The sequence below is a fragment of the Gorilla gorilla genome, chromosome 11 (assembly GCF_029281585.2).
Source record: "Gorilla gorilla gorilla isolate KB3781 chromosome 11, NHGRI_mGorGor1-v2.1_pri, whole genome shotgun sequence".
Classification (NCBI taxonomy): Eukaryota; Metazoa; Chordata; class Mammalia; order Primates; family Hominidae; genus Gorilla; species Gorilla gorilla.
This window is the reverse complement of record NC_073235.2, coordinates 17,221,755-17,249,428: the sequence shown is the minus strand read 5'-3', so window position 1 is coordinate 17,249,428 and position 27,674 is coordinate 17,221,755. Positions and strand designations below refer to the sequence as shown.

Below are 27,674 nucleotides of genomic sequence, written 5' to 3'. Positions count from 1 at the left end.
TTATGTAGTTAGAGAACACTGATTAGAATGGCTTAGAAAGATTTGGAACCAACCCAAATACCCATCAATGATAGACTGGATAAAGAAAATGTGGCACATACACACCATGGACTACTATGCAGCCGCAAAAAAGGATGAGTTCATGTCCTTTGCAGGGACATGGATGAAGCTGGAAACCATCATTCTTAGCAAAGTAACACAAGAACAGAAAACCAAACACTGCATGTTCTCACTCATAAGTGGGAGCTGAACAATGGCGCCTGTCAGGAGGTTGGGGGCTGGGGGAGGGATAGCATTAGGAGAAATACCTAATGTAGATGACGGGTTGATGGGTGCAGCAAACCACCATGGCACGTGTATACCTATGTAACACACCTGCACCTTCTGCACATGTACCCCAGAGCTTCAAGTATAAAACAACAACAACTAAAAACAAAAACAACTGTTATCTCTAGTTTTGTGTATACTCAAGCTACTTCACTCTGATTCCTTATCTCAGTGCCGATTTTAAAGGGAATATTACTACTGCTCCATTATCAATTATGCTATATTAATAAAACTTTTGGCAAGTGCCTTCATCACCTTAAAGAAGTTCCCTTTATTCCTAAATTTCTAAGGTTTTTGAATACTGATTTTGTTGAATTTACTTGGATCCTATGTCTGCATCTATTAAGGTGATTATAATTTTCTCATGAAATTTAAATGCAGTTAATTATCTTATATATTTTTGAAATTTTAAGCAAATTTTGCATTTCTGTTCAAAAAATAAGAGTTAATTTTTTAAATGCATTAAATAAGTCAACTTGTCAATAATTGGTTTAGTATTTTTAAGCTTTCTTATACTGTCTTTTCTCATACTGTTTTAATTTGGTTTTGGTTACAAGATAATATCCATGTCATAAATTGTACTAAAGATATGCCATATTTTTTCATTTTCAAAATAATATAAAATTGGAAGTGCGTACTCCTAGAATATTTGGTGAGATTCACTTTTAAAAACAACCTTTCCCTGATGTGAAAAATCCTACATCACTGATTCCATTTTCTTAACACTATGGAGGATTTTGATTGTTTCTTAAATCTGATTTGATATTTTTTCTAGATTGCATCCATTTCTCCTAAATTTCAAGTTTATCAATGTAAAGTTATTCATAGTATTCTTTTAATATTTTTAAAATATGTAGTTTTGTCCCTTTCCATTATTTATACTTTGGAACTGTCCAAGTTATTATTACCCTTGACAGCTCTTATAGATTCAACTACTTTTTCCAAATAACTTACTATTTGTTTTATCATACTGCTTTATTTCATGTTTGCTTACTAGATTAATAAGTGCTATTCTTTCATTTCTAATTACCTTTCTTTTACATTTGAATTTATTCTCTTCCTTTTCTAAATTCTGACATCGGATTATACATAATTTCATATATGCATATAAAATTATTGCATATATTAAAAACTGTTGTTTATATGTATTGCACATTTTGGTATATGTAGTATTCTCATTTAGTTCTAAGTATTTGCTGATTTCTTCTTGAAACTATGAATATAAATTATATTTTATTTCCAAATGTATGACCTTTTAAATGTTGTTATTTGTGCAATTCAATTTCATTGTCTTCAGAGAGTGTAATCTGTCAGCTGAGTAATGCTTTCAATGCATTTTTGGTAAAAATAAATTCAGAATTAGGTTCATATAGGATAGTTTTATTATAACATCTATTTTCCCACACAACTGAAAGTGTAAACTAAAAGGGCATTCTATACTTTACTACACATGTGTACTAACAGAATCTTCCTTTGAAAAATTTTCTGTCTTATTGGTATGTATTTGCATTTCAATATCTCCCTAAGCAGTCTATTTTATGTTCTTAGTGGAAGTTCTCCAGACGTCTAGCTGCTTAAGGTCAACAGCAAGCCTGTGACTTCTTTATATCACCTTCTTTGTATACTATCTGACGTACTACTGTGATTTACAAGTATTTGTTGACTAAAGGTATAAGTGCAAAGACACCCAATTTGTGAGATATGAGAACTGCATAACCCAAAGGCTGGCACAGAGTTCTAAAGTCATACATTTTATTGCCAAGTTCACACAGGAAAATAACTCAGTGTAGAGCTCTTCTTTCTTATTTCCAGGCCCTGCTTTGAATGAGCCAAGGACAGGATACTAAAATTTCAAAGTTTTAGTGCATCTTTGATGCCAATTTCAAGATAAAATAATCTCAAAACATTAAAAAAGTGAAGAAACTTTGCTCAATATTTGAAAATATCTGGAGAGACTTTTGGCCCACAGATTTCTAGGTTAATTATTTTCTCTGTTTTTCAGAGTATTTTGGTGTGTGTGTGTGTGTGTGTGTGTGTATGTGTGTTTTAAAGACAAATGAGATACAACATTAAAATTGCCATGAGTAAAAACCCAATGCTTTGAAAAATGTTTGGACACAGTATAAAAATATTATATATGATTTACTTCAATGATCCTTTTAGTTCAAAATATTACACTTTCAAGTGTAGGACCAAAAAATCTCTTGTTGGAAGCCTTAATAACAACCATATAACCTTTTGATTTTATTTTAAACAGCTGTAATTGCCTTGCTTGCTTTTAATCTACCAGGGCAAATATGGTATGGGGAATAAGTTGAACCCTCATTTTGCATATAATAGCAAAGATTTACTTTCTAATAATCTACATAAGACTGTCACAGCAGTGAGCACATTAATTTTGACCTGGTTAATAATCTTAATACCAATCAGAATATGGTAGATGACTGAACAACACTTAATAAATATCAAGGTATTTGAGCAGATTTCACAAGGGGATGTTTGTACTTCAGTTAGGTTTTTAAGCACCTTCAGGAGAAATACAATCACAGGAAAGGTCACTTAACAAAGCAGGAAAGAACAGCATTTTTTCTCTACAATAACATTTCTTTGTTTCTGTGCATCCATAATCTCTGCAATATTAACTTGGTAGAATAGAAATATTGAATATAAATATAAAACTGTAGTGGACTTTTGATAATGGCAGTATGACAATGTATTTTAAATTGAACTAATATTTCAACTTTAATTTCAGACTGAAAAGCAACAAAAGTCGTGAGCTCCTTCATTCTTAAAAGAGGGCTGGAAATTTGGAATAGAGTGTTGATTTGGAGCATTAGACACCAGACAAGTGACCTTCAATTCATAGAGATTTTATCTTGCTCAAGGAAGTTAAATATTGGTTTTATAATTCGATTTACAAATTGGAAACACATCGGGTATCAATACAAGTTTAACGCTGCATGTTCTTTTTACCTAATTACACATTATTCATTCACATTTCTTATATTAAATGTTCACTTTTATAGTTTCTAAATAAGGGAAATATTGTAGTGCTTAAAAATAGCATGCTTTAATTTGCCATCTATTCACCACATGAGATGAGCTCATTGTTTTCAGACAATGTCCTAATCAGATGCAGCAGTGAAACTTAATGCAAAAATTTTACTGGGTTGATTAGGTGATAAAATTGTGGATTGGGGGCATGCTATTTTCCACAGTATTTGTAGTGAATAATGCCACTTAAAATTGTTCCAAGTGAAATCATCAGCTCTCATGGGCAAAACTTCGTGTTGCTGAATAGAGAAAGTGAATGGATTCACCCACATATAATTTTTCATTTAACACAATTTTAGAAGATGACAGGGCCATTCCTTACGCCTATGAATCTGAACGACTGAACACAATGAAAATTCTGCTTCCTCCATCTTTGAGAGAAAAAGGTGCTATACCTTTGATAAAAACCTATCTCTTCACTGCAGCCTGAATTGCAGGATGTAGAATGTTACAGTTCCTGAGATGAGAATTCAGAAGTTTGAAGTCAACATAACAAATACTTTTCAAGGAGCAAAGGGGCGAATATCTGAAGTGATCAAAAGTTTAATGGTCTGGGGTAAAAGGTTTTGTATCAGTGTATGACTCAGGAAGTACATAAACTGATAGTAATATGTGTACAAAACACTCTATCCAGAAGAACAGTTTCTTTAGCTATATAGATTTCCAGAAAAGCCATAGTTTTATTTAATATTTTCTTTAATGGAATATATGAAAGTGGAGAAAACACTCACAAATTTTGCTTTCATATATTCTTACTGAAAGTGATCTGGAAATACATATATTAGGGCTTAGAAATCTTTTACTTTTGGTCCAGCTATTCCAGTTTTGTTAATCAATACTAAAGAAATAATCCACAATATAAATAAGCTCTATATACAGTGACATCTATCATTACAACAAATTGCCACTAAATTAAACACAGAACAACAAATAATGGTTATTGATGCACATCCAGTCAACTCAATATTAATCTTCTAAAGAATTCTTTTTCAAAATTATTTAGCATTGTGGGAAAAGTGTGTATTTAAAATTTAAATTTGACATATCAGGATGCAATACTGTAGTTTACATAAAATTACAATAATGTTTAAATGAAGACTGGAGGAAAACACATGCATTCTTTTCTCTTCTTATTTGTATCCTTTGGAATCACTTTAACAAGGACAGCTCTTGTAAATGAGGAAAAAAAAAACCCACTAAAATATATGTAGTGACCGCCATCACTCTCCATAATGAAAATAGCTTGAAAGCAATAATTTTCTAGCTTGGTCTCTAATTAATGATTTTTATCTACTTACTGATAATATGAGAGAGCAAAATGTTTGCAAAAATTTAGTAATTTCATTTAGTAAGGTGCTTCAAGCAAATAAATATATTCTGAGTGAACTAGTAAGCTCTCAAACATAGGTAAGCGCCAAATACTGCAAAGGTGACCTGGCTGACTGTTGGCTGCCAAGGCCCCAGTCCTGTCATTTCTCACTTTTCAGGCACGACAATTTTAAGTAGAATTATGTAGCACAGCAAGGGAAGGAAAGGGGGTAAAAAGTCATCGATGCTGGCATGCATTACTGTTTAGGCAGTAAATTATTGTACTATTTTTTGGAGAGCCAATTTGGCATTACACATCAAAACCTAAACAAATACATTCGTATGGATATACCCTGCCTGGGTATCTTTTAACATCTAGAAATATAATTTTGTGGGAAGAATTATAAGTAAAGTGTTTATAAGGGCTTTTAACTCTGAATCATTCCTAACATCAAAATATAGAAATAACTTTAATGATGAATAAACTTGGATCATTTAAATACAGTACAGGCCGGGGGTGGTGGCTTATGCCTGTAATCCCAGCAGTTTGGGAGGCTGAAGCAGGTGGATCACCTGATGTCAGAAGTTCGAGACCAGCCTGGGCAACACGGTGAAACCCGCCTCTACTAAAAATACAAAAATTAGCCAGGCATGATGGCGGGTGCCTGTAGCTGGGAAGCTACTCGGGGGGCTGAGGCAGGAGAATGGCTTGAACCTGGGAGGAAGGGGTTGCAGTGAGCCGAGATTGTGTCACCGCATTCTAGCCTGGGCAACAAAGTGAGACTCTGTCTCAAAAAATAAATAAATAAATAAATAAATACAGTACAGTATATCTGCTTGCTGTAATGCTGAGCAGCTATTACAATCACATTTAAGAAAAATACAAAATGTTAAATATTAGGAATATAATTAAATGTTGTAAGAAAATACTCATTAGTTATTCTTTTAATGTTACAAATCTATATTATGCTTTAATTGCAATCTTTAGGGGAAAATCATATATTTCTCATGAAAAAAGAATGTAAAATATACACAATAATGGATTAAAAGTGTGAGAATATGAGGTGATGATATTGTGGGTGATTTTTATATAGTCCTTTATCAGTTTATTCAGTTTGAATTTTTCAGAATTTTATAGTGCATATATGTCAATTAAGCGTCATACACAATTCATAAATAGCTTTTTTGTTAGCTATTTTTAAATTGAGGCAAGGTGATTCAAACCATTTCCTAAAATAACATATGTGATTGTGTTTGTGTGTGTTCAAAGTTATGTATAAATTTTATTTAGCTAGCACTGACTTCTGACTCATTAGCAAAGTAGGCTAATTTTAATCAATTGCCAAAATATTCATAAATAATCATGCAGTCATGTTCATTTCTCAATGAGGCAAACCACAAATTACCTAAACAGCAACCAGAATAGAGAAAAAATGTTTTCTACTTCAATGAAGGCTGTGTTATAGTCCCTATATAGAAGAGGAACAAAGTAAACACAATGTAAGAACTTTATTAAGTTTTTCTTCTGAACATTTCAGAAATACAGGAATTTGCCTACATATTAGGCTGGTTTGACTGAGAAACAGAAGGTATTTCTTCCCTAGGCTTATAAAAAAATTCTTGGTTTGGGTGTATAAATATTTTAATTCCTGCATGTCAACATCACAACCCTACCCAACGCCATACTTTTAAAAAGACATTATTTCTATGATTTATTTGTTGAATAATGGATACAAAAATATAGTTAGATAGAATGAGTAAGATCTAGCATTTGAAAGCACAGCAGGGTACCTACAGTCAAGGATAGATTGTCTTCTTTAGGGAATTACATACACAAAGACGTACAACTTTTCCTACCCTTCACTATCTCTTACAAATATCTATAATTTGTAGGTAATCTTCTTTACTACTTATATTTTTCACAGAGCTTCTTGAATATAAAATACTGAAATTTAAAAATTCAATGAAATGTCATAATCAGTTATAAGATTTGGGAAGTGTGATATTTTAGGGGCCAAAATAGTTCTCTAATATTTGTGATAACCAAGTTGACTCTTAATTAGCAAAAGTTTATAAAGTAAGGTAATTTGCTAGTCTATTTCCCTTCAGTTTCATAAAAAAAGTTCCCTTAATTATACCTGACTTATATAATCATTTTAATAGCTAGATATAAAAACATCCAAAATTTTATTCATCTATAAATGCATATATAAATGCATCTCTAAATGCATTTATTTAGAGCATAAATAGGATCACATTATACATTAGTTTACAACCTGTTTTTCCACCTTAATAATATACTATGAAAATCAATCTACATCTGTACTGTGGAAATTTTATGTATTCCAAATTATTTCTTTCAGTCGTAATTAAAGTTAAAGTTAAAATAATGACAATTATTTTAATTACACAGACCCTGAACAAGTTTTAAATTTTAAATTAGTGACATAAGATTTTGAGTCTCTAAAGCATTAAGCTGTCCAATACAAATGTATATGGATAATGGTAATCATTTGAGAATGTGCACAGGTCTTAAAGGTTCTAAAAACATAAAATTAGTAAGGTCAGTTAGGTATCTTTGCCATATTTATATTTATTCTATATTTTGTAAGTATGAAATTACTCTTAGCTAGTTTGTAAAACCCTCATAAAGATCCCAGTTTAGCCACAGTGACTTTTCATTAGAAAGCCTTTAACCTGTGTGTGAGACTAGATTATTTATTATATGATTTTGAAGGATGCTTTATTTTCTCATGTATGCTTGCTCTTGGAAATTAAATTCAGATTGACTCAATAACCTTGTCAAATTTAAACTAACTACCTGAATTTACTAATTTTTTATAATAAAACTGTATAAACCCTTCATATTCTTTTGATTAGATAAAAAGTAACCTTTCCCCTCTTTTTATCAGAAAGTCTAAAAAAAAACATAGATTATATTTTACAACATGAAATCTATGTTATTTAACATAAAACATCTATTTTATCCTGTTTTTTAAAAATCTGCACTGTATTTGCTTGTGGGGATGTGACATAATTTATTCAACCATCAATTTTTGATGGACATTTAGGTTCCTTTGAGTATTTAAAACTTTTATAACACCTGGAGAATATTACTTGTACAAAATAGGTTATATATATATTCATTGAATAAAAAATCTTCTCTAGATTATCTCAGGTCCTCAAAAGTTGGGTGCTTTTAATTTATTAAATTCTCTATCCCAAAGCCCTCAGTTCATAGGACACACATGTAACTCATTAAATTGTACAGAGTGTTCAGACTGTTTTGTGGGAAGGTAAGGCTTGAATGAATGGCTATGGATGGAGGTCCTCTTCCTAAGATGTCTGTGAGTTGTATATGTGGCCGGGGTTCACCACCGTGAACTAGAGGTTTAGAATGCCACAAGAACTGGGCCTTCGGGGACATGAGGACAATGAAATCAAAACATGGAAAAAAGCCAGCACTTACCTGGATGAGGAACATAGCTATGTGGTGAAATTCTCCACGTCCCCCTTGCTTAACAGGAACTGTCATAAAGAATTTGCTGCCGTCTCTAGAAAACACGGGCTCCTCATCCTAAAATATAGAAGAGCATAGAACAATCTCAGAAAGGCACATGCAATCTGTGCTGCCTACTACTGTTAATTCCTGCATGGGTTATACCAAATATTGATTTATAATTAGTTAGGAAAATGGGCACATTATTTTAAAAAAAGAATGTATGCTATTTCTTAAACTTTTTTAAAGTAAATCTGATACATTATGTATGTATGTGGTTGAGCTGTGGGAAGGATAGGAAAATTTAGTGCATGGTGGATATGAATGATTTATTATCAGACTAAAGACACTTTTTTTTTTTTTTTTTTTTTTTTTGAGGCGGAGTCTAGCTCTGTCGCCCAGGCTGGAGTGCAGTGGCGCGATCTCGGCTCACTGCAAGCTCCACCTCCTGGGTTCACGCCATTCTCCTGCCTCAGCCTCCCGAGTAGCTGGGACTACAGGCGCCCGCCACCACGCCTGGCTAATTTTTAGTATTTTTAGTAGAGACGGGGTTTCACCGTGTTAGCCAGGATGGTCTCGATCTCCTGACCTCGTGATCCACCCGCCTCGGCCTCCCAAAGTGCTGGGATTACAGGCGTGAGCCACCACGCCCGGCCCTAAAGACACTTTTTAAATTGGTTCAAACAAGAACTGTCATATCTTCACATAAGATTGTGTTTAGTGAAATATCCTTCAAAGATAAAGAACATGCAAACATCTGCATCAGTTTATCAAAATAAATCTTTTAATTATAAAATTCTGTAACATATTTTTTGAAATCCTTTCTTCAGCAACTATAGTTACTTGAAGATTCTTTTCTGATAATGTATTCATAAATTAACTGAAAATACAAAAGACGACAGGCCACAAAATTGAAAGGATTCTATAGAAAGTTATTTAATTCAAATTTACCATCCTTATTGCTCATCTCTCCACAAACACACAAACACAAATGCCCACCTACAACTGTGACCCCATTTGATAATTTTTAATTAAACTCTGGTGGCACATTAAATCAATAGAATTATTTTTGAAAATTAAATGATGAAAGCCACATATATATATACACACACACTATATATTTATGTGTATATATATACACACACTATATATATTTACGTATATATATACACACACTATTTATGTGTGTATATATATATATACACACACTATTTATGTGTGTATATATATATACACACACTATTTATGTGTGTATATATATATATACACACACACACACACACACATATATGTATGTAGAGAGAGAGAGATACTGCTCTTTCTTCAGGAAAAACATCAAGAAAACACATTTATCTGATGAAACATTGAGTTTTTCCTGCTGGACTAATGAGAGGTGGTTATATATGGTCTAAAGAAAGGCTTTGATATGGGTCCTGAGTAGCTCTGCACAATGGCCTTCAAGCCCTTTTAGATGACTTGGCCCTCTACTGTCTTTCTGATCTCATCTTTTTCATTCTCTTGCTTTCTTCGCTGGGTTCCTGCATGATCCTGCTCCAGGGCTTTTGTACTTTGTATTCCCTTGGTCTGGATCTTCCTCTTATCTCTTTCAGGTCTCTAATCCGAAATCTCCTTATCAATAAAGTGTTTCCTTATTACCCTATATAAAGCGAGACCAGGAAAGTCAGACCATCCAACTCTATCTGACATCCTTCATCTCCTTTTATTTTCTTTCTAGTTTTCCATAGCACCTGATATAGTTTGGATCTGTGTACCACCCAAATCTCATGTCGTATTGAAATCCCCAGTGTTGGAGTTGGGGCCTGGTGGGAGGTGACTAGATCATGGGGGCGAATCCTTCATGAATGGTTTAGCAGCAACCCCTGGGTGCTGTCTCATGATAGTGAGTGAATGAGTTATTACAAGACCTGGTTGTTCAAAAGTGTATAACACCTCCCCCATCCCTTTCTTGCTTCTTCTCAGGCCACGTGAAGTGTTGCTCCCCATTTGCCTTCTGCCATGATTGGAAGCTTTCTGAGGCCTCCCTAGACGCAATAACTACTATGCTTCTGTACAGCCTGCAGTACTGTGAGCCAATTAGACTTCTTTTCTTTATACATTACCTGGTCTCTTATAGCAGTACAAGAATGGACTAATACAGCAACTAACACCATTCAAGGTATAATTTGTGTATGTATGCATTTGTTTGTATATGAATGTATGTATGTATGAGACTGGTGCAAAAGTAATTGTGGTTTTTACCATTACTCTTAATGGCAAAATATGTATATGAATGTATGTACATATGTACATACTGTATATAAATGTATGTATGAGATTGGTGCAAAATTAATTGAGGTTTTTTCCATTACTTATAATGGTGGGGGTAAATCTGGTGGATAGAGTGATATATATATATACACACATATATATATATAATGAGTATTTTTGTTCATTGTATCCATACATTCATCTATTCATCAATTATGAGTTGCGACCTACCATGTAATGGCAAAAACCTCAATTACTTTTGCACTAATCTTATATTTACATATGTATGTATGTATGTATGTATGTATGTAGTTCTCTGTAATGTAAGCCCCATGGGGCAGGAAACTTGTATTTTTCACTACTGCATCTGCAGCACCTGAAACAGTGACTATCATGTAAATTGAGCTCAATGATTATTTACTGAATGAATCAGTCAATTAATAACTATTTTAATATACTGAACAGTCTGATTTTAGCTTCATTCATAATACATCTCTTGACAGTAAAATAAGGATATTTTCCTTAACTGCCTTATGAACATTCATGAAAATATAAGTAACATATGTAATAAATTTAAAACTCTGAGATAATATACCATTCAAGGTTGGAAAAATTGTATAACTGAGCATATAACAGATACTGACAAAATACTTGACTGAGTGAATCACTTCTTTCAACTATAATAAAGTCAATAATTATATTTGTTCCATCCCCTGCTCCTGTGGGATATTTCTCTCTTGGAGTTTCTTTTGTCTGGAACAACCTTTTCGTCTTCCTTTTTCTGCTAAATCTTACTCATTTTTTACTTATTCTCATGAAACAAAAGAATTTCCAAGATTTCCCTAGTTAGGAAATCTCTCCTCAGATATTCTAAAAACTATCTTGCATTCATCTTTATCATGGCTTCCAATGCACTCTATTATATCGATCTATTAACTTGTTGGCTTCCTTCACTAGGCAATTAATAATTGAACTAAATTTTAAATTTTATCTGTTTAGCTCTATTGCCTAAGACACAGTAGGTCCCAACTCATAATTGGTGAATAGATGAATATATGGATACCATGAACAAAAATATTAGTTTTATATATCACTCTATCCACCAGATTTACCCCCACATAGCAATTCCTCCCTTACCGTTCTCCCTTTGTACTTCTCTCAAAAGATGAATAGCTTTTTTCTCATATACAGATATATAAGCATTCTTCCATTTACATTGCCTCCTCCCCAGTTCTAGTACCTTAGAAGTAGTTCAGAAAAGGAATAGATGGGGGCTACAATCTCGTATGCCTTGCTGGACTAAAAAATCTGCCCCCAACACTTGACAATGTCTGGTGATAAATATTCAGCTCCACACAGATGGTACCAATCTCACTGCTCAATTTCATGACATTATACAAGTCAGTGTTTTTGACACACAAGATGGTAAACTGGGGATATTGGACTCTATTCCCTTGACCAAATATATTACACACTGGTCATCTCAGTTGCAAGTCCTTTGAAAGCTAGGCTAAACATGCCTACTTCTCTCTGCCTTTTCTACTATGCAAAAAGAGAGTATACAATGATTCTATTAAATTTATAATTATCTTAGAAATTTGCTGCTTCTTATTACTGCTACCATGCTCATACATTAAATTTCATATAACTCTAAGTATTTCATAAAATTCCCTTAGAGCATCTGAAGAAAAAAATCAACTGTGATAAACGACCAATAGCATTTAATAACTGAATAATTAATAACTGGATGCTTTGTTTTTTAAAAAAGTTTCTATTAAACATTCATAAATTTGGGATTTAAAAGTTAGATAGCATAATCTCAAAAGAACATGCATTATGTTAACATATGTTAAACTATTATGAATGTCACTGGCAATCAAAGTAATTGCAAAAGATGTTTAATAATGGAGGGAAATTCAGAATGCATAAGTATTATGTGTTATATATTGTCCATTGTTCTTATTTTCTGTATCTAACCGAAATTTGTGAGTCTATTATTAGCTGTAAAATCAGGGGTTTTTTCTATTTTATTTTGTATACTGACCAAGATAAAAGTATTTATATTAACAGATAACCATGTGCAAAGACACATATACATATACTCATAATATATATACAAACATTTATCTGTGTCTATCCATCTACCTACCCTTCAGACAAACAATTATTTACAATCCTTTTTACTTTTCTTCTTAATCACTCAGTAAGTATCTATTAAGCTCTTCTTACATATTGAATTCTATACTAGGCATTTGGTTTACAATTAGAAGTAAAAAACATCCTCATGTCCTTGTATCTTAGCAAAAAAAAAATCATAGCAATAATTGTGTGTTACACAAAGATTACACTTGACTTTAATATAACTTTTATTGGGAGATGTGATTTGGTTAGGCTAGTTAGAGGAAGTGACTTCTTACATAGGTGATTTAAGCCAAGGTTTGAAAAATAAATAGGCTTCATATAAGAAAGTTTGAGGGAATTTTGTTCAGAAGGAAGGGCACTTATGAAGTCCCTGTGCATATGAGGGTCCATATAGCTAGACTGGAGAAAATAGATAAAATGATTCTATGACTCAGAGCTGAAAAAGCTTTCAATTTAATCCCTTGTGGACCTTTTAAGGATGTTGGTCTTTATCTGAAGGACAGAAAGAAGAGAGAAAAGTTATGTGAGTTGTGGAAGTGCAAGTATGAGGGGAATGTTAGTAGCAACAATTAAATGCATATTTTAAAAAGGTCACTCAGTTAGCCTGCAGTGTGAACAGATTGGCAGGTGCCTGAGGGGTTGAGACTTGCTGGATCTGTAGTTTGAATATGGACAGTGTTTGTGAATTAGAGAAAAGTAAATTGACTTGAGAGATGTTTGAAAGTAAAATCTGTACATATTAATTATTGATAGATAGATAAAAATGAGAAAAGATTCAAGGATGACTATTAGGTAAATAGTTTTAACATCTGAATGGATAATTATGTCATTGAGTCCTAAGATAAAAATTAAGAAGACTGACTAGAAAAGGAATGAGTTCAGCTTAGACCTGGGGAGTATGAAGCTACTTTTACAGATTTAGGAGGAGATGGCAAGCATAAATTTGGATATTTCAGAACTCACTGAAGTGTCTGGATAAATGTGAAGGTCTCAAAATATGGGTGGTCATTAACTCCACAGACGTAATATAAAATAAAAGAGGGCTTTAAAGAACAAAAAGAAAACCAAACCAAACCATACCACACATATTATTTCCCTTTGCAAAACTCACTAATGTAGTTAAGAGTAAAATGAATTCAGCTATATTTAAATAAGCTATTTGTGTTGTTTCCTTCTAAATTGTCCAGGATGAGACCATGTAACAGTGATTAGGTTTTTAGTCCATCATGTTCATCTCGATTCCAGCCTCATTTTTGTCACCAACTAGAATTGTGAGCTAGAATACAACTAAGAAGAGAAGTATTTATTTGAATATCTCCATGATCAATTTATGTAAAGGTCAGGTCAATTTTTCAGACAATTTGAACAATACTAATGATTTCTAGTTTGGTTAGGTCCTGAGTTTTTCTCCTTCATCTACACAACAGTGTACTTACACAGAATATTTTAAAAAGTGATCCTGGCAGCTATTCTGCAATTTATGTCTCCTAAAAAAAATGGAAGTAACCTTTTCACAAATGATACCATAGAAAGCCCAAGTCATAAGTGATCCGTTTAATGAAAAAGGATCACTCTGTCAAACCTAGCAAAGCCTTAAACTCATACTTTTTACAGAAAGTTATCACATAAGAAATGGGTGAACAGGATGGTCACAATGGCCAAGATGTGACAGACCACCTATACTGTACCTGCTTAGAGAGCCACGTATCTGATGTCATCTCATATTTCTGAAACAAAACAATTAACTCCATGAAGCATCTAAAGACCAAAATGAGCATATATAAATTTAACTTTTTAAAAACACAGTTATCAGGTTTTTTTTCCTCTCTTCAACTGGTGAAATACCATGAGAGATTTCATTGTCATTATTGATTTAATCTGAATGAGTAAGTAGAGAATAGGGACTAGACGATAATTTAATTATAAAGTCTTTTCTTTGGTGAACTCTTTCAGAATTCCCAGCAGTAGCTCACCAGGGAGAGAAGATCATTTTCCAGCTCTGTTTGATTACCTCATTCAAACTGTTTTGAACCACCAGACACTGTCTCTTTTCACCTCTAGGCATCATTGGGAGACAAAATTATTAAGTCCTTCAGAGCAACTGGGCAAACAGCCAGGAATAAAATTAAAAAGTGGACATTCTTTCAATATTCAATTCACTCATAATCATGGCCTTCTTTTTTTCTTATCAGTAGTAACTCAGTCTTTGAGAAAAAATATCAGACATTTGAAATGACAAAATTATGTGTCCCTTCAAAACAGTCTTGCAGTAGATCAGAGCCAAAATCATATTGCAAAAAGCAAAATTAGACTAATTTAACCTCGTTAAATATGTGTAGAAAAAACAAGCTTTAATAATACCGTTTACGTGTAATGACATGAAATATCTTGCAGTTTTCTGAAAGAAACGATTCTATAATAAAAGTATTCATATTAAGAAAGATAAGTAACAACACATTAGGGGCTTTCCTATATGCAGAGGTACCCATCTCAAATTGTTAATAATAAATTATTTATATGTTTTTAAATACTAATTTCTTTTTCTAAATCCATATTATGATTACATTATAATTGGTCACTTTCTCTTTTCAGGGCACTTTTTTTTTCAATAGATCTTCATTACATGAAGATATCAAAAAAAATCTAACTGAATCATTTCTTTATTCTCCATTTACACCCTAGCATTAACCATTCTTGGTATCTGTAAAGCACAGAAATAAAATAGATACCAATGCCACTGCTTGTTAGTACCACCAAGTTTTGGTAGAACCCATGAGAGCTCAAAACTTCATTTGTTATTGTTTGTCCCATTATTTCAATTAACAGAATGCAAAGTCTTTTTATCTCCATATGTAGAATAAAATACATTACAATATCAATAAGGTGTCAAATCAACAGTATGATAGGATTACTGGATCTATTTTCCATTAAAGCATTTTAATTTATCTTTGCAGTTATCTGTATGCAATGAAATATTTACAGTATCTTTGTCTAGAAGGGCTTTCTCTAACTACAATATATGTAGGCTAATTTTTAAATTTTTACTTTAATTTTTTATGTAAAAATAAGGTGGTGTCTCATTATGTTGCCCAGGTAGGTCTTGAACTCTTAGGCTCAAGCCATTCTCCCCACTTGGCCTCCCAAAGTGTTGGAATAACAGGTGTGAGCTACCTATGCCTGGCCTGTGCCTTTTTTTTTTTTTTTTTTTTTAAGACAAAGTCTTGCTTTGTTGCCCAGGCTGGAGTGCAGTGGCCCGATCTCGGCTCACTGAAACCTCTGCCTCCCAAGTTCAAGCCAATTCTCCTGCCTCAGCCTCCTGAGTAGCTGGTATTACAGGCGTGCGCCACCATGCCCAGCTAATTTTTGTAGTTTTAGGAGAGACAGGGTTTCACCAGGTTCGCCAGGCTGGTCTCAAACTCCTGGCCTCAGGTGATCTGCCCACACTGGCCTCCCAAAGTGCTGGGATTACAAGCATGAGCCACCACAGCCGGCCTGCAGGCCAATTTTTAAATGACTTACTAATCAGCCGAATAAAAACCATCCAGAACACTTTAACAAATACGTGGAGAAATTCTAGTCAATCTATAATCTAGCCAAAGAAAGAGATGAACTTTCTAGTAATACAAGCTTAATGAGAAGAGCATCAAGTGGTTGATTTAACTATCTCATTTCCACGACTATGCTCATCATTCTACTCAAAGAGAAATGTCTGCCTCTTGAGGGCTCTCCTTCACAGACCATTTAAATAATATGTTTTAAATTTTTCACATATAGTGAAATGCACAGACTTTAAGTGTATAATGTGATGAGTTTGATAAGTTTATCCCATCAAGTTATAGGATCTTTATTTTTCCCCAAAACATTATCTCATGCTCCTCCCCAGAGGTTCTCAAAAGGCAATCACTTCTGATCTTTTTCCCCATAGACAGCATATGCCTGTGTTAGAAATTCAGATAATTGAAATCATGCATTACATACCTATTATGTACTCTGTAGTGTGAGGTTTCTTTCACACCACATGTTTTTGAGATTCGCTCATATTGTTGAGCCTGTCAGTATTTTGTTTCTATGGCCAAGTAGAATTCCGTTGTGTAGATAAGTCTTACTTTAAAGTCTATTTCCTGTTAGTGGACAATTAAATAGTCTCTACTTTTTAGCTATTGTAAATAAAGCTTCTCTACAGACTATTTCTTACAAATCCTTTGGTGGACACGTGTTTTCATTTCTTGTGCAAATACTTTGTAATGGAATTATAATGTATGGGGGTTTTTTTTTGTTTGTTTTTTGTATTTTTTTTTTGTGACGGAGTTTCACTCTTGTTGCCCAGACTGGAGTGAAATGGCATGATCTTGGCTCACAGCAACCTCCACTTCCCAGGTTCAAGCAATTCTCCTGCCTCAGCCTCTGGAGTAGCTGGGATTACAGGCATGCACCAACATGCCCGGTTAATTTTGTATTTTTAGTAGGGACGGGGTTTCTCCATGTTAGTCAGGCTGGTCTCGAACTCCTGACCTCAGGTGATCTGCCCGCCTCCGCCTCCCAAAGTGTTGGGATTACAAGCATGAGCCACCGTGCCCAGCCTATAATGTATGTTTTTATATATGTATGTATATGTGTATATATGTATATATATATGTGTGTGTATATATGTCTTCTTATTTATATATAAACAAAAAAATTGTGTTTACATATATGTTTAACTTCATTTGGAACTAAAATATTATTTTAATGTAATCATATCATTTTACATTCCCACTTGCAAAGAACGAGAATTTTTGTTTTTCACATCCTCTTTAACAGTTAATGTTGTCAGTTTTTTGTTATTTTAGTGTAGTCATTCTAATTATGTATAATATACCATTATAATTTTAATCTATATTTTGCTAATGTCTAATGAAGTTGAGTGCTTTTATTTTTTATTGTTTTATATAGAAATGGGATCTCATTTTGTTGTCCAGGCTGGTCTTGAACTCTTGGCCTCAAAAGACCCTCTCACGTCAGCCTCCCAAATTACTAAAATTACAAGGATGAGCCACCATACCTGGCCAAATGTTGAGTAGTTTTTCATGTGTTCATTCTTTTCCTTATAAGTAACTGTTCACATGTTTCGATGTTTTTATGAGGTTGTGTTTTTATTATTGAGTTATAGAATTTCTTTATATGTGTTTTTGTCTGATACACATTTGGCAAAATATTTTCTTCCAGACTGTAGTTTGCATATCCATTTCCCTAATGGTGTCTTTGATGAGAGGTTTCTAATTTTATTGATGTCCAATTTATTGTTTCATAATTAATGATTTTTTGGCTTATTCAGTACAGTAAGGTTTTATTTCATATTTTCCCCTAGAACACTGACAGTATTAGCTCTTAAATTTAGGGCTATGATTTATCCCAAATTGATTTTAGAATATGATATGAGTTGTCAAACATCAATTTTTTTTATCCAATAGGGATGCCAATTTTTTCAGCACCATTTTTCTCCATTGAACTGCTTTAGCACCTGTGTAGAAAATCAATCAATCATATAAATGTGGGTCTGTTCTCTGCAAACCACTCAATTTAGTTGACCTATTTGTGGTCCTTATGCCTCCACTAGCATTACAGGTTTTCGTAGCTTTTTATTTATTCTTGAAATCAGGTAGGGCTAACTCCTTCAATTTTATTCTTTTACAGGATTACTTTGACTTGTTCAGGTATTTTTTGTTTCCATATTAATTTTAAAAACAGCTTGTCTGTTTCTACAAAAAATCAGAAGGGACTTTAATTGGTATTATATTAAAATTATGGTTAAATTTGGGTAGAATTAATATCTTAACAATATTAACTTTTTCTATTTAAAAACATGGAATAGCTTCCATTTATTTGGGTCTTTCAAATGCCTTTCAGCAATGTTGTAGTATTCAGAATTGGGGTATTTCATAATATTTGTTAAGTTTATAATTGTGTATTTAAAGTTTTAAGGGTTTTAGTGGTATTTTAACTGATTTTTTTTCTTAATATCACTAACATATAGAAATTATGTTTTGTTGTTTCTTCTTTCTTTATAAGTTTGTACTTGTTTCAAAATAGACAAAAGTTAGAAGACTGGTTTGAGAAACCTGAATACCCTCTGGACTTACTTGCCAGTTGTTTATATTTTACCCCATTTGCATCCTTACAAATTGTGATTTTGTATTCTAGGGTTTTTTGTAGGCTTTTTTGTTAATGTATACAGTTATGTTATCCATAAATACAGATTTACTTCTTCCTTTCCTAACACTATACTGATTCCTTGTTAAGTTACTCTGAGTTACTCTAAGTTACTCTGGTAAAGTTTGCATGATAGTACTGAGAATGGATACCCTTATCTCACTGCTAATCTTAACATGAATAAGGTGAGTGTTTGCACATTCAGTAAGAGGGTACTTTATGAGTATCTTCTAATAGATTGGGGATGTTTCTTGTTATTCATTTATATTGAAAGTTATCGTGAATTGGTTTTGAATATTGTCAATTGCTTTTTCTTCATCTACCAAGATATTTAATTCTTCTTTTTTTCTTCTTAATATAATAAATTATATTGATTGGTTTTCAATATTAAACCAATCTTAAGTTCCTGGGATTAACCTCATTTGATCTAAATGCACTATCCTCTATTTATATTGCTCGAGTTGAGTATTGATATGTTTAAGGACTTTCTCATATTTGTGCTGATATGATTTGGCTGTGTCCCACCCAAATCACATCTTGAATTGTAACTCTCACAATTCCCATGGTTGTGGGAGAAGCCCGGTGGAAGGTGATTGAATTACGGGGGCGAATCTTTCCTTTGCTGTTCTCATGATAGTGAACGAGTCTCATGAGATTTGATGGATTTACAGTGGGAGTTTCCCTGCACAAGCTCTTTGCCTCCTGCCACCCACATAAGATGTGACTTCTTCCTCTTTGCCTTCTGCCATGATTGTGAGGCCTCCCCAGACATGCAGAAGTGTAAGACTAATAAACCTTATTATTATTATTTTTTTTTGGAAATTGCCCAGTCTCGGTAAGTCTTTATCAGCAGCATGAAAACAGACTATTACATGTGTTAATGAGAGAGATTAGTCTAAAATGTTGTCTCTTGTATTTTTCTTGTCTAGTTGTGGTATCAGTATTATTCTACTCTTATAATATTAGTTGAAATGTTCTCTTTCTTCTTCACTTTCTAAGGAGTACAGGGATGTTATCATATACTCCTTAGAAAGAATGATACAGTGTTTGAATATTTGCTCCCCACTCCAGAATCATGTTAAAATTTAATTGTGATTGTGTGATTGCAACAGTATTAAGAGGTAAAATCTTACGGAGTATTTAGGCCATGAGGGTTCTGCCATCATTAATGGATTAATGTCTTTATTATGGGAGTAGGTTTGTTATCACAGGAGTGGGCTCCTTATAAAAGGACGAGTTCAGCCTCCTTTTGTTTCTCTCTCTCTCACCCTCTCTTTGCCCTTCTGTCATGGGATGATGCAGCAAGAAGGCCCTCACCAGATGCCAACCTCTCAATCTTGAATTTCCCAGCCTCCAAAACTGTGAGTCAATAAATTTCTGCTCATTATAAACTACCCAGCCTGTGGTAGGTTGTTATGGCAGCACAAAACAAACCAAGACAAGGAATTACAGGATTTATTCCTTAATAATTGATAGAATCCATCATGCAATCCACCCGCTTCTAGAGTTTTCCTTGTGGCAAGGTTTCTAATTATGAATTAAATTTATGTAATTTACTAAATAAATTTATCTTTAATTCATTCTTTATTTTTATCTTTAATTGATGTAAAATTATTCAAATATTCTTCCTCTTCTTACATTCACTTTGGTGATGTATTTTCCTTTTATTTTTAGTTGACATGTAATTATTGTATATATTTATAAATACAGAGTGCTATTTTGATACATGTAAAAAATGTGTAATGACAAAGTCAGGATAATTAATATATCCACTACCTCAAACATTTATCATTTTTTATGTGCTTTAAACATTCAACATTCTCTTTTCTAGCTATTTGAAAATATACACTAAATCATTATTAACTACATTCAACCTTCAGTGCTTCAGAACACTAGAACTTAATCCTCTTAACTAGCTGTAATGTATCTGTTAACTAACTTCTCTCTATCCTTTCCTCCCAAGCTTTTCAGACTCTTATAAGCACAATGCTACTCTCTACTTCTATAAGTGCAATTTCTTTTAGCTCCCAGATAGACGTAAGAGCATGTAATATTTATCTTTGTGTTGACTCGCTTATCTCAGTTAACATAATGTCCTCCAGACTTATCTATGTTGCCATGAATGACAGAATTTCATTCTTTTTTATGGCTGAATAGTATTCCATTGTATATGTACAATGGAATGTTTTATGTATGTGTATATATATATATATATATATATATATATATATATATATATATATGCACACACGCTTTTTTAAAAATCCATTCATTTATTGATGAACATTTAGGTTGATTCTACATCCCTACTATTATGAGCACAGCTGCAGTAAACATCAGATGCAAGTATGTATTTCATATACTAATTTCCTTTGTTTCGGATAAATGCCCAGTAGTAGAATTGCTAGTAACATATGCTAATTATAGTTTTAGTTTTTTGAGAAACCTCCATACTGTTTTCCATAATAGCAGTACCAATTTACATTTCTTTTTGTTGTCTGTGCTTTTGAAGCCTTAGCCATAAAATCTTTGCCTAGACCAATGTCCTTAAGCATTTTCTCTGTTTTCTTCTAGTAGTTTTATAGCTTTGGAAATTACGGTTCAGTTTTTAATTCATTTTGAGTTGAATTTTGTATATAGTGAGAGATACAAATCTAGTTTCATTTTTCTGCACATTGACATCCAGCTTTCCAGCAATATTTACTAAAGAGGCTGTCCTTTCCCTAATATCTGTTCTGATGCATTTGTTGAAATGCAGTTCACTATAAACACATGTATTTATTTCTGAATTGTCTATTCAATGTTTTCATTTCAAACATTGTATTTTTAAGTTCCTGAAATTTTAGTTTCATTTTAGAGCTTATTTCTCCACTAAAATTTCTCACCTGTTTATTTATTGGAGCTATTCTCTTTTTTAAGTTGTTGTTAGATTTATTTCTAATAACTTTGTTATTGTATAAATGCATTTATATGCAGTTTAAGAACATGCAAAACTAATTTATAACAGACCTCAGAATAGTAGTTGCCTCTGGGAACTGAGATTGATTGAAAAAGAGGACAAAGAAACTTTCTGGGATAATAGGGATGTTTTACATCATGATGAGGTGTGAATTACGGGATATATGCATTTGCCAAAACTCATTTAACTGCACATGTGAGATTTCTTCACTTCACTGTACTTAACTTATACCTTGATTTTTAATTTTTTATTGATACATAATAATCATACATATTTTGGAGTACATGTGATATTTTGATACGTGTATACAAGGTGCAATAGTCAAATCAGTGTATTTAAGATATCCATCACTTCCAACATTTATCATTTCTAATAACTTGTAAAACATGTGTCTGCTAATTCCAATATTACTATCCTTTGTAGGTCAGCTTTTACTGGATATTTTTGAGGAAGGTGAGTAGGTTATATTTTCCACTTTTCTACATATATAGTATTGATCATATGATTGACATTATAAATGCTACATTGTTGATAGTCTTTATCAATTGTAATTTCCCCTTTAAAAATGTACACTTTGTCCTAGTAGCCAGTTAATTTACAGACAGATGAACTTGATACCTTACAGTGTAATTGAAAGGTGATTAGAAGGTGTCTAGACTAGCCCTACTTCTAATGTGCTTTCTTTCTGGGTTCTCAGTTGAATACCCAGGGTTTTCAGGGAGATCTCCTCACTATTGTTGTTCAGAGCTCTAACGTCTCTAAGTACTTTGCAACTTGCAGATTCTTCATTTGCTTCAAAAATTTTTAGTAGTTGTTTTCTTTAAGACAGTGTGGAAGCATATAGGTATGCACAGCTAAGCATTGAGCCTAATACTTAAGGGGTCCTCTCCATAGATTGCTGGAGTCCTTTTCTATAAAGCTCCAGCTTCTCTGGTCCCTGTCCTATAAATGCTAGTCTCCAAAAAAGCCTCAAACGCTGGTTCTCCCTGTCTGCTTAGATCACAAAGATCTTTTTGCTTTGCTTGGGCTCCATCTCCTTGCCATTTGGTCTCAAAAGTGTTGTGAATAGAAAGTCATAGCAAGGTTGATTTTGTGCATTTACTTGATTTCAGCATTTATGGTCATGATCCTCCTAATGTCCCATATCTGAAAACAGATGTTTTGTATATTTTGTACAAATTTACAGTTGTTTACAACAGAAAAGCTAGTCAGGTAACACGTACTCCATCTTTTCCAGAACCGAAGTTTGAAAATTCAGTTGTTAATCTAAAAATGCTTTACCCAAATACCATACACATAACCATTTAAACTTACTGTAATGTTTTCTCTACCAGGAATCTTAAAAATGACACATTGAATTTACTACAGAGTTTACAAAAACTGATATTAAGAATTGAAATATAACCTGATTTCAAAAGAGAGTAGTTCGTGAACCAATTTTTTACTTGTTTTACTTAATTTCAGGACAGAAACACTGTTATTTTATCAGATCTATCTGAACTACAGAAAAAATTAAAAGGAATATGTTTAAAGAAGATAGGAAAGAAACTTCTTATAGTCTCAAGATAATCAAAGACAAAATATGGAGAAAAATTCCATATCTGAGAAAGAAGCTAATGTGGCTTGGATTATACTTCATGCTGTATAAAAGTTAATTTGGTTTTCAAAAGCTCAGTTTGTTCTCCTCTGCTTATCATCAATATTGTTCACTTCAAAGTTTGGAAGCTTTATAAATTAAAGTATATATTCTTAATAGAATAATTTTTTTCCTACTAGTTTTAAAAGTTAAACACTGAATTTTTTTTGTACAAAGCATTTCCTGATTCCCCTTTGTAAAGCTGCATAAGCTACTTCATTTTAGGCATAAAAGAAAAATAAATTGTACTCACTTTACTACAAGCACCTGTAGTGGTCTCACAGACTGTGAGGATGGAGATGTTCTGAGGTCGGTTTAACCATCTTACCACAGTCTTGGTATTGCTTACCCATTTAACCATAGTGATATAGTATTCTCTAGTTTGGAAACAAAATTAAAATGTATGTTTAGAGCCAGAGCATTGATATAGTACCAACAATATACATTTGCCATTTTATATATAAGAATAACTGAACCACTATAAGGATGTTGCTACATATTAATTTATGTATAGATAGATAGATAAATAGATATCTGCTCTTTTCAATATTTACATATATAAATACAAATATATGTGTATGTATGTATTCACATGGATGTATACAGATGTATACAAATATACAGATAATTTGAGAAAAAATTTGAGAGTGAATTATTTCCCAGAAAAGTATTTCTTGGAAAAATCAAAACAATGACATGCCAGATATTTATGAAAATTTTCTATTGATTAGTACTCCTTTAAGTGCAAAACAAGTACACATTTATAAAGGTATGTTATTTTTTTCTTTAAAATCACAATCAATGAATCATCAAGAATAATCTCTTCCAATTAAAAGGCAAAGATTATTCCTGGCTTAATAATTATATCCTTTACATAACCTCTGTGTTATTTCACTTCATACATGGGGACTTTGGCTACCAAGGTATGAATGGTTTGTTTTGGTCTTTGCCAGTTGTAGACCAAGGACCAGTCCCAATTTTTAATACATAATTAATTTTTTTCCATATTGTTAATTATCTTATTTATTTGAAACATTTTTAAACAAGAAATGAATCAAATTAAAGAAGATGGGAGTCTATTAAATTCTTGGTATAATAAGGATATAATTTATGGGGCCAATTATGTCCTCATGGTAACTGGTGATTGGAAAAAGTTTATATATCTTCCTTTGTAACACATACGTTTGGACATGTATACAATACGTCACAAAGCTTCCAACTCACACGCAACAAAATGCAATCATCAATACTCATCCATTTATGATAAAAACTTAAAAAAACTTCTCTAAAAACTTGCCCAGTTTCAGAACAGATCAGTTACTTTAGAAATAGCCATCCAGTCTACAGCCATACCATCCTGAACATGCCCAATCTCATCTGATCTCGGAAGAAACAGCCATCGACGTGTCACGGAAAGTGTCATCAATGTACTGTATTAAAACTAATTAACCTAGTTTTGGCCAGGCACAGTGACTTATGCCTGTAATCCCAGCACTTTGGGAGGCCAAGGCGGGTGGATCACGATGTCAGCAGATCGAGACCATCCTGGCTAACATGGTAAAACCCAGTCTCTGTTAAAAATACAAAAAATTAGCCGGGTGTTGTGGCACATGCCTATAATCCCAGCTACTCGGGAGGCTGAAGCAGGAGAATCACTTGAACCCGGGAGGCAGAGGTTGCAGTGAGCCGAGATCGTGCCACTGCCCTACAGCCTGGGTGACAGAGCAAGACTCTGTCTCAAAAAAAAAAAAAAAAAAAAAAACACAGTTAATTAACCTAGTTTTATATGACTTAGAAAAATATCAACTACAGAAGAATAACCTCTTGATATAAATCGCCTGTCTTTAGAGGTATCTGGGTTAGATATACAACTACATGAATGTTACATATCTAACATTACCAAGTAGCTACTGTTTCCTCTAGAAAACCTGTTAGCCTATCAAAGTGAAGATGTCAGTAGAAGGGCAAGCCTAACTTGACACACAAGGAAGGCTGTCATATTTTTTTCAACAATTTCTTCAAGACATCTGGCAGCTGCCACAACTAGCTGAGCTCTGCTTGAAAACTGCCTTTAAACTCAGTAAAATCAAAACATAAAGTGCCCGAAGTAGAGTTAATAAGGCAATATTGAATCAAATATGCAGCTGGCTTAGGTATAATCTTTGTCCATATCAATAGGCCTTGTGGTCCTGCAAAGAACAGTGTCCTGTTCACTTTCACTGTGTTTCGTTTAAGCCGATTATTTTGCATACACCATTATATTTAGCAATGTGAATATTAAAAAGTAGAAAATGAAGTATTAACCTTTAATAGACTTTTCTAGAGAATTTAGTTTATAGAAAAATGATAGTAAGTACTATAAATAATCAGAAAATAAGTGCTGAAATGCTGAATAATTGATATAAATGTTGTTGAAATTTGAAGTAAAAAATTAATTTCAATATTGTAAACAACCAAAGACTGCAAAATTGAGAAGGTCATATTTTTTGGTAAACTCTATATTGAACTGATATATAGTTGCTTTTCTAATCTAATCAGAAATTTGTCTCAATTACCTGCCATAATATTATATTTTGTGCAATATGAGGTAACAAACTAACATGAATAATTCAAAAAATAAATACCACCAACAAAACAGAATTTAAATATTCATCTTGAGAGCTTTCCTTTTCAAAGTTGGTCTCATATGAAATGCTGCAGGAACATCTTTGCAACACCTCACAGGCATGACAGAATATATTTATTAGCTAAGATGCCAAATTTTGACTTAAAAAAAAGAACTTAATCTTTGGAAAAGAATGAAAAGCCAACGAGTACAAATGTGGTGAATAACTGATTTTTAAGGGAACACTAACTTAGTTGTAAACTGTTAACTTGAAAATCATTAATTTACAGCAATATACTTATATTTCTCTTTGATTAAATATTGTGATTATTGTGTCTGTTTTTACATAATGTGGCTTATGGTCATAAGCAAAGCATAATCTGATGTGAGATACCTCATTACAAACCTTGCTTATACCCAAGAATGACCTTGCACATGGTAAACACAATCTGAAGAATGAAAGCTCTCCACAAATTTTAATTGGTAAAGTCTAACAAACGGCCATTTCAAACCACTGAAATTTCTATATGAAGGTGTTGGAGATAGCCAAAATGGAAGCTCAAGTAGAGCTTGACACATAGGCAGGGAGGAAAGATGTATCTATTAACTCAATCACTTCCTATATCCTTTCTTTCCTTGCCCCAAGAGCCTAGGTGTACATCTCCCTGTGATTCATATTGACTGATCTGGCTTACTCATAAGTATTCAGGCTGTCTCTGAATGAGGGAGTAGGGAAGCACCCTTACCTGGAAATGTCACACTCCTTGGCCTGCCTGCTGCAGATGTAGCTGTCCTCCTGGAACTCCATCTCATGAACACATTAGATCTGGTGTTCCACGACCAGTGGCCAGCAGAAGTGTCCCTTTCTTATAACTGGGTTTCCTGCTTGTTCCTAGTCTCCATGGCTCTGGATTACCCAGGAAGTCCTCGAGGATCTGGTCCTCTTGAGCCACAGAGACAGAGACAAGCTAGTTAGAGGGATTGCACTCAAGTCAACAGACTTTCTATCAGCTGGGTGGTCTGGCACAGAAGATCTAATTGTCCACAAGGTTATGTGGAATGGAGGCCCCAGCATCACCTGCAGACAGGTATGTTAGCAGTTACACCGTGTTTTCATGGCCTTCCTGTCCAATCATTGCTCTGTGTTTACACCAAAATATTTGTGCAGTGTAGTTACTTTGAGCTCATTTTCTTCTAGATAATCTGTGATGTCTTCCCATAAGTATATTGTGATGGTATTCATGACCAAATTATAGCTAGTGTTCTCCAAAGACCTCTGTTAATAACTATGCATTACTTGTCAGAAGGGTTATTCAGGACACTTCCATGAACATGGGTTAATTTATTAATTAGATTTTCTTGGAAGGCACAGATACCCCTTGGAAGAGTAAGAGATGTAAGCTAGATATACTTAAAGAAATAGGGAGAGAAAGCATGACAGTGTCAAGCCCAGAGTCACAGGGGCAAAATGACCATGTTAAATCAGTGATGCAGGTTGAGAACAATGGGTCACAAAAGATAAGTGACTACAGAAAGGTTTCTAAGAAGTAAAATAATGCTAAAGACAGAAAGTAAGAAGAAACCAAGGACAAATCATTACTTTTACTCTTCAGACTAGAGAGGTCTACACAAATGACCACATATCACTTCTCCTAATTAATGTGACTTATCCAATCTGTGGAAAATC

The 27,674-nt window shown here is 33.4% G+C and overlaps 1 protein-coding gene across 3 annotated transcripts in view; it reads right to left on the bottom strand.

Moving 5' to 3' along the window:
- DPP10 (dipeptidyl peptidase like 10) overlaps positions 1-27,674 on the bottom strand; it is a 1,401,573-nt gene that overhangs the window by 69,183 nt on the left and 1,304,716 nt on the right. For all 3 annotated transcript variants that reach the window (XM_063694707.1, XM_031008786.3, XM_019022737.4), the window contains exons 11-13: positions 23,636-23,759; positions 14,287-14,325; positions 8,159-8,266 (exon numbers count right to left, since the gene is read on the bottom strand). In XM_063694707.1, the coding sequence (XP_063550777.1) occupies positions 8,159-8,266; positions 14,287-14,325; positions 23,636-23,759 (271 nt within the window). The remainder of the gene's footprint in view (positions 1-8,158; positions 8,267-14,286; positions 14,326-23,635; positions 23,760-27,674) is intronic.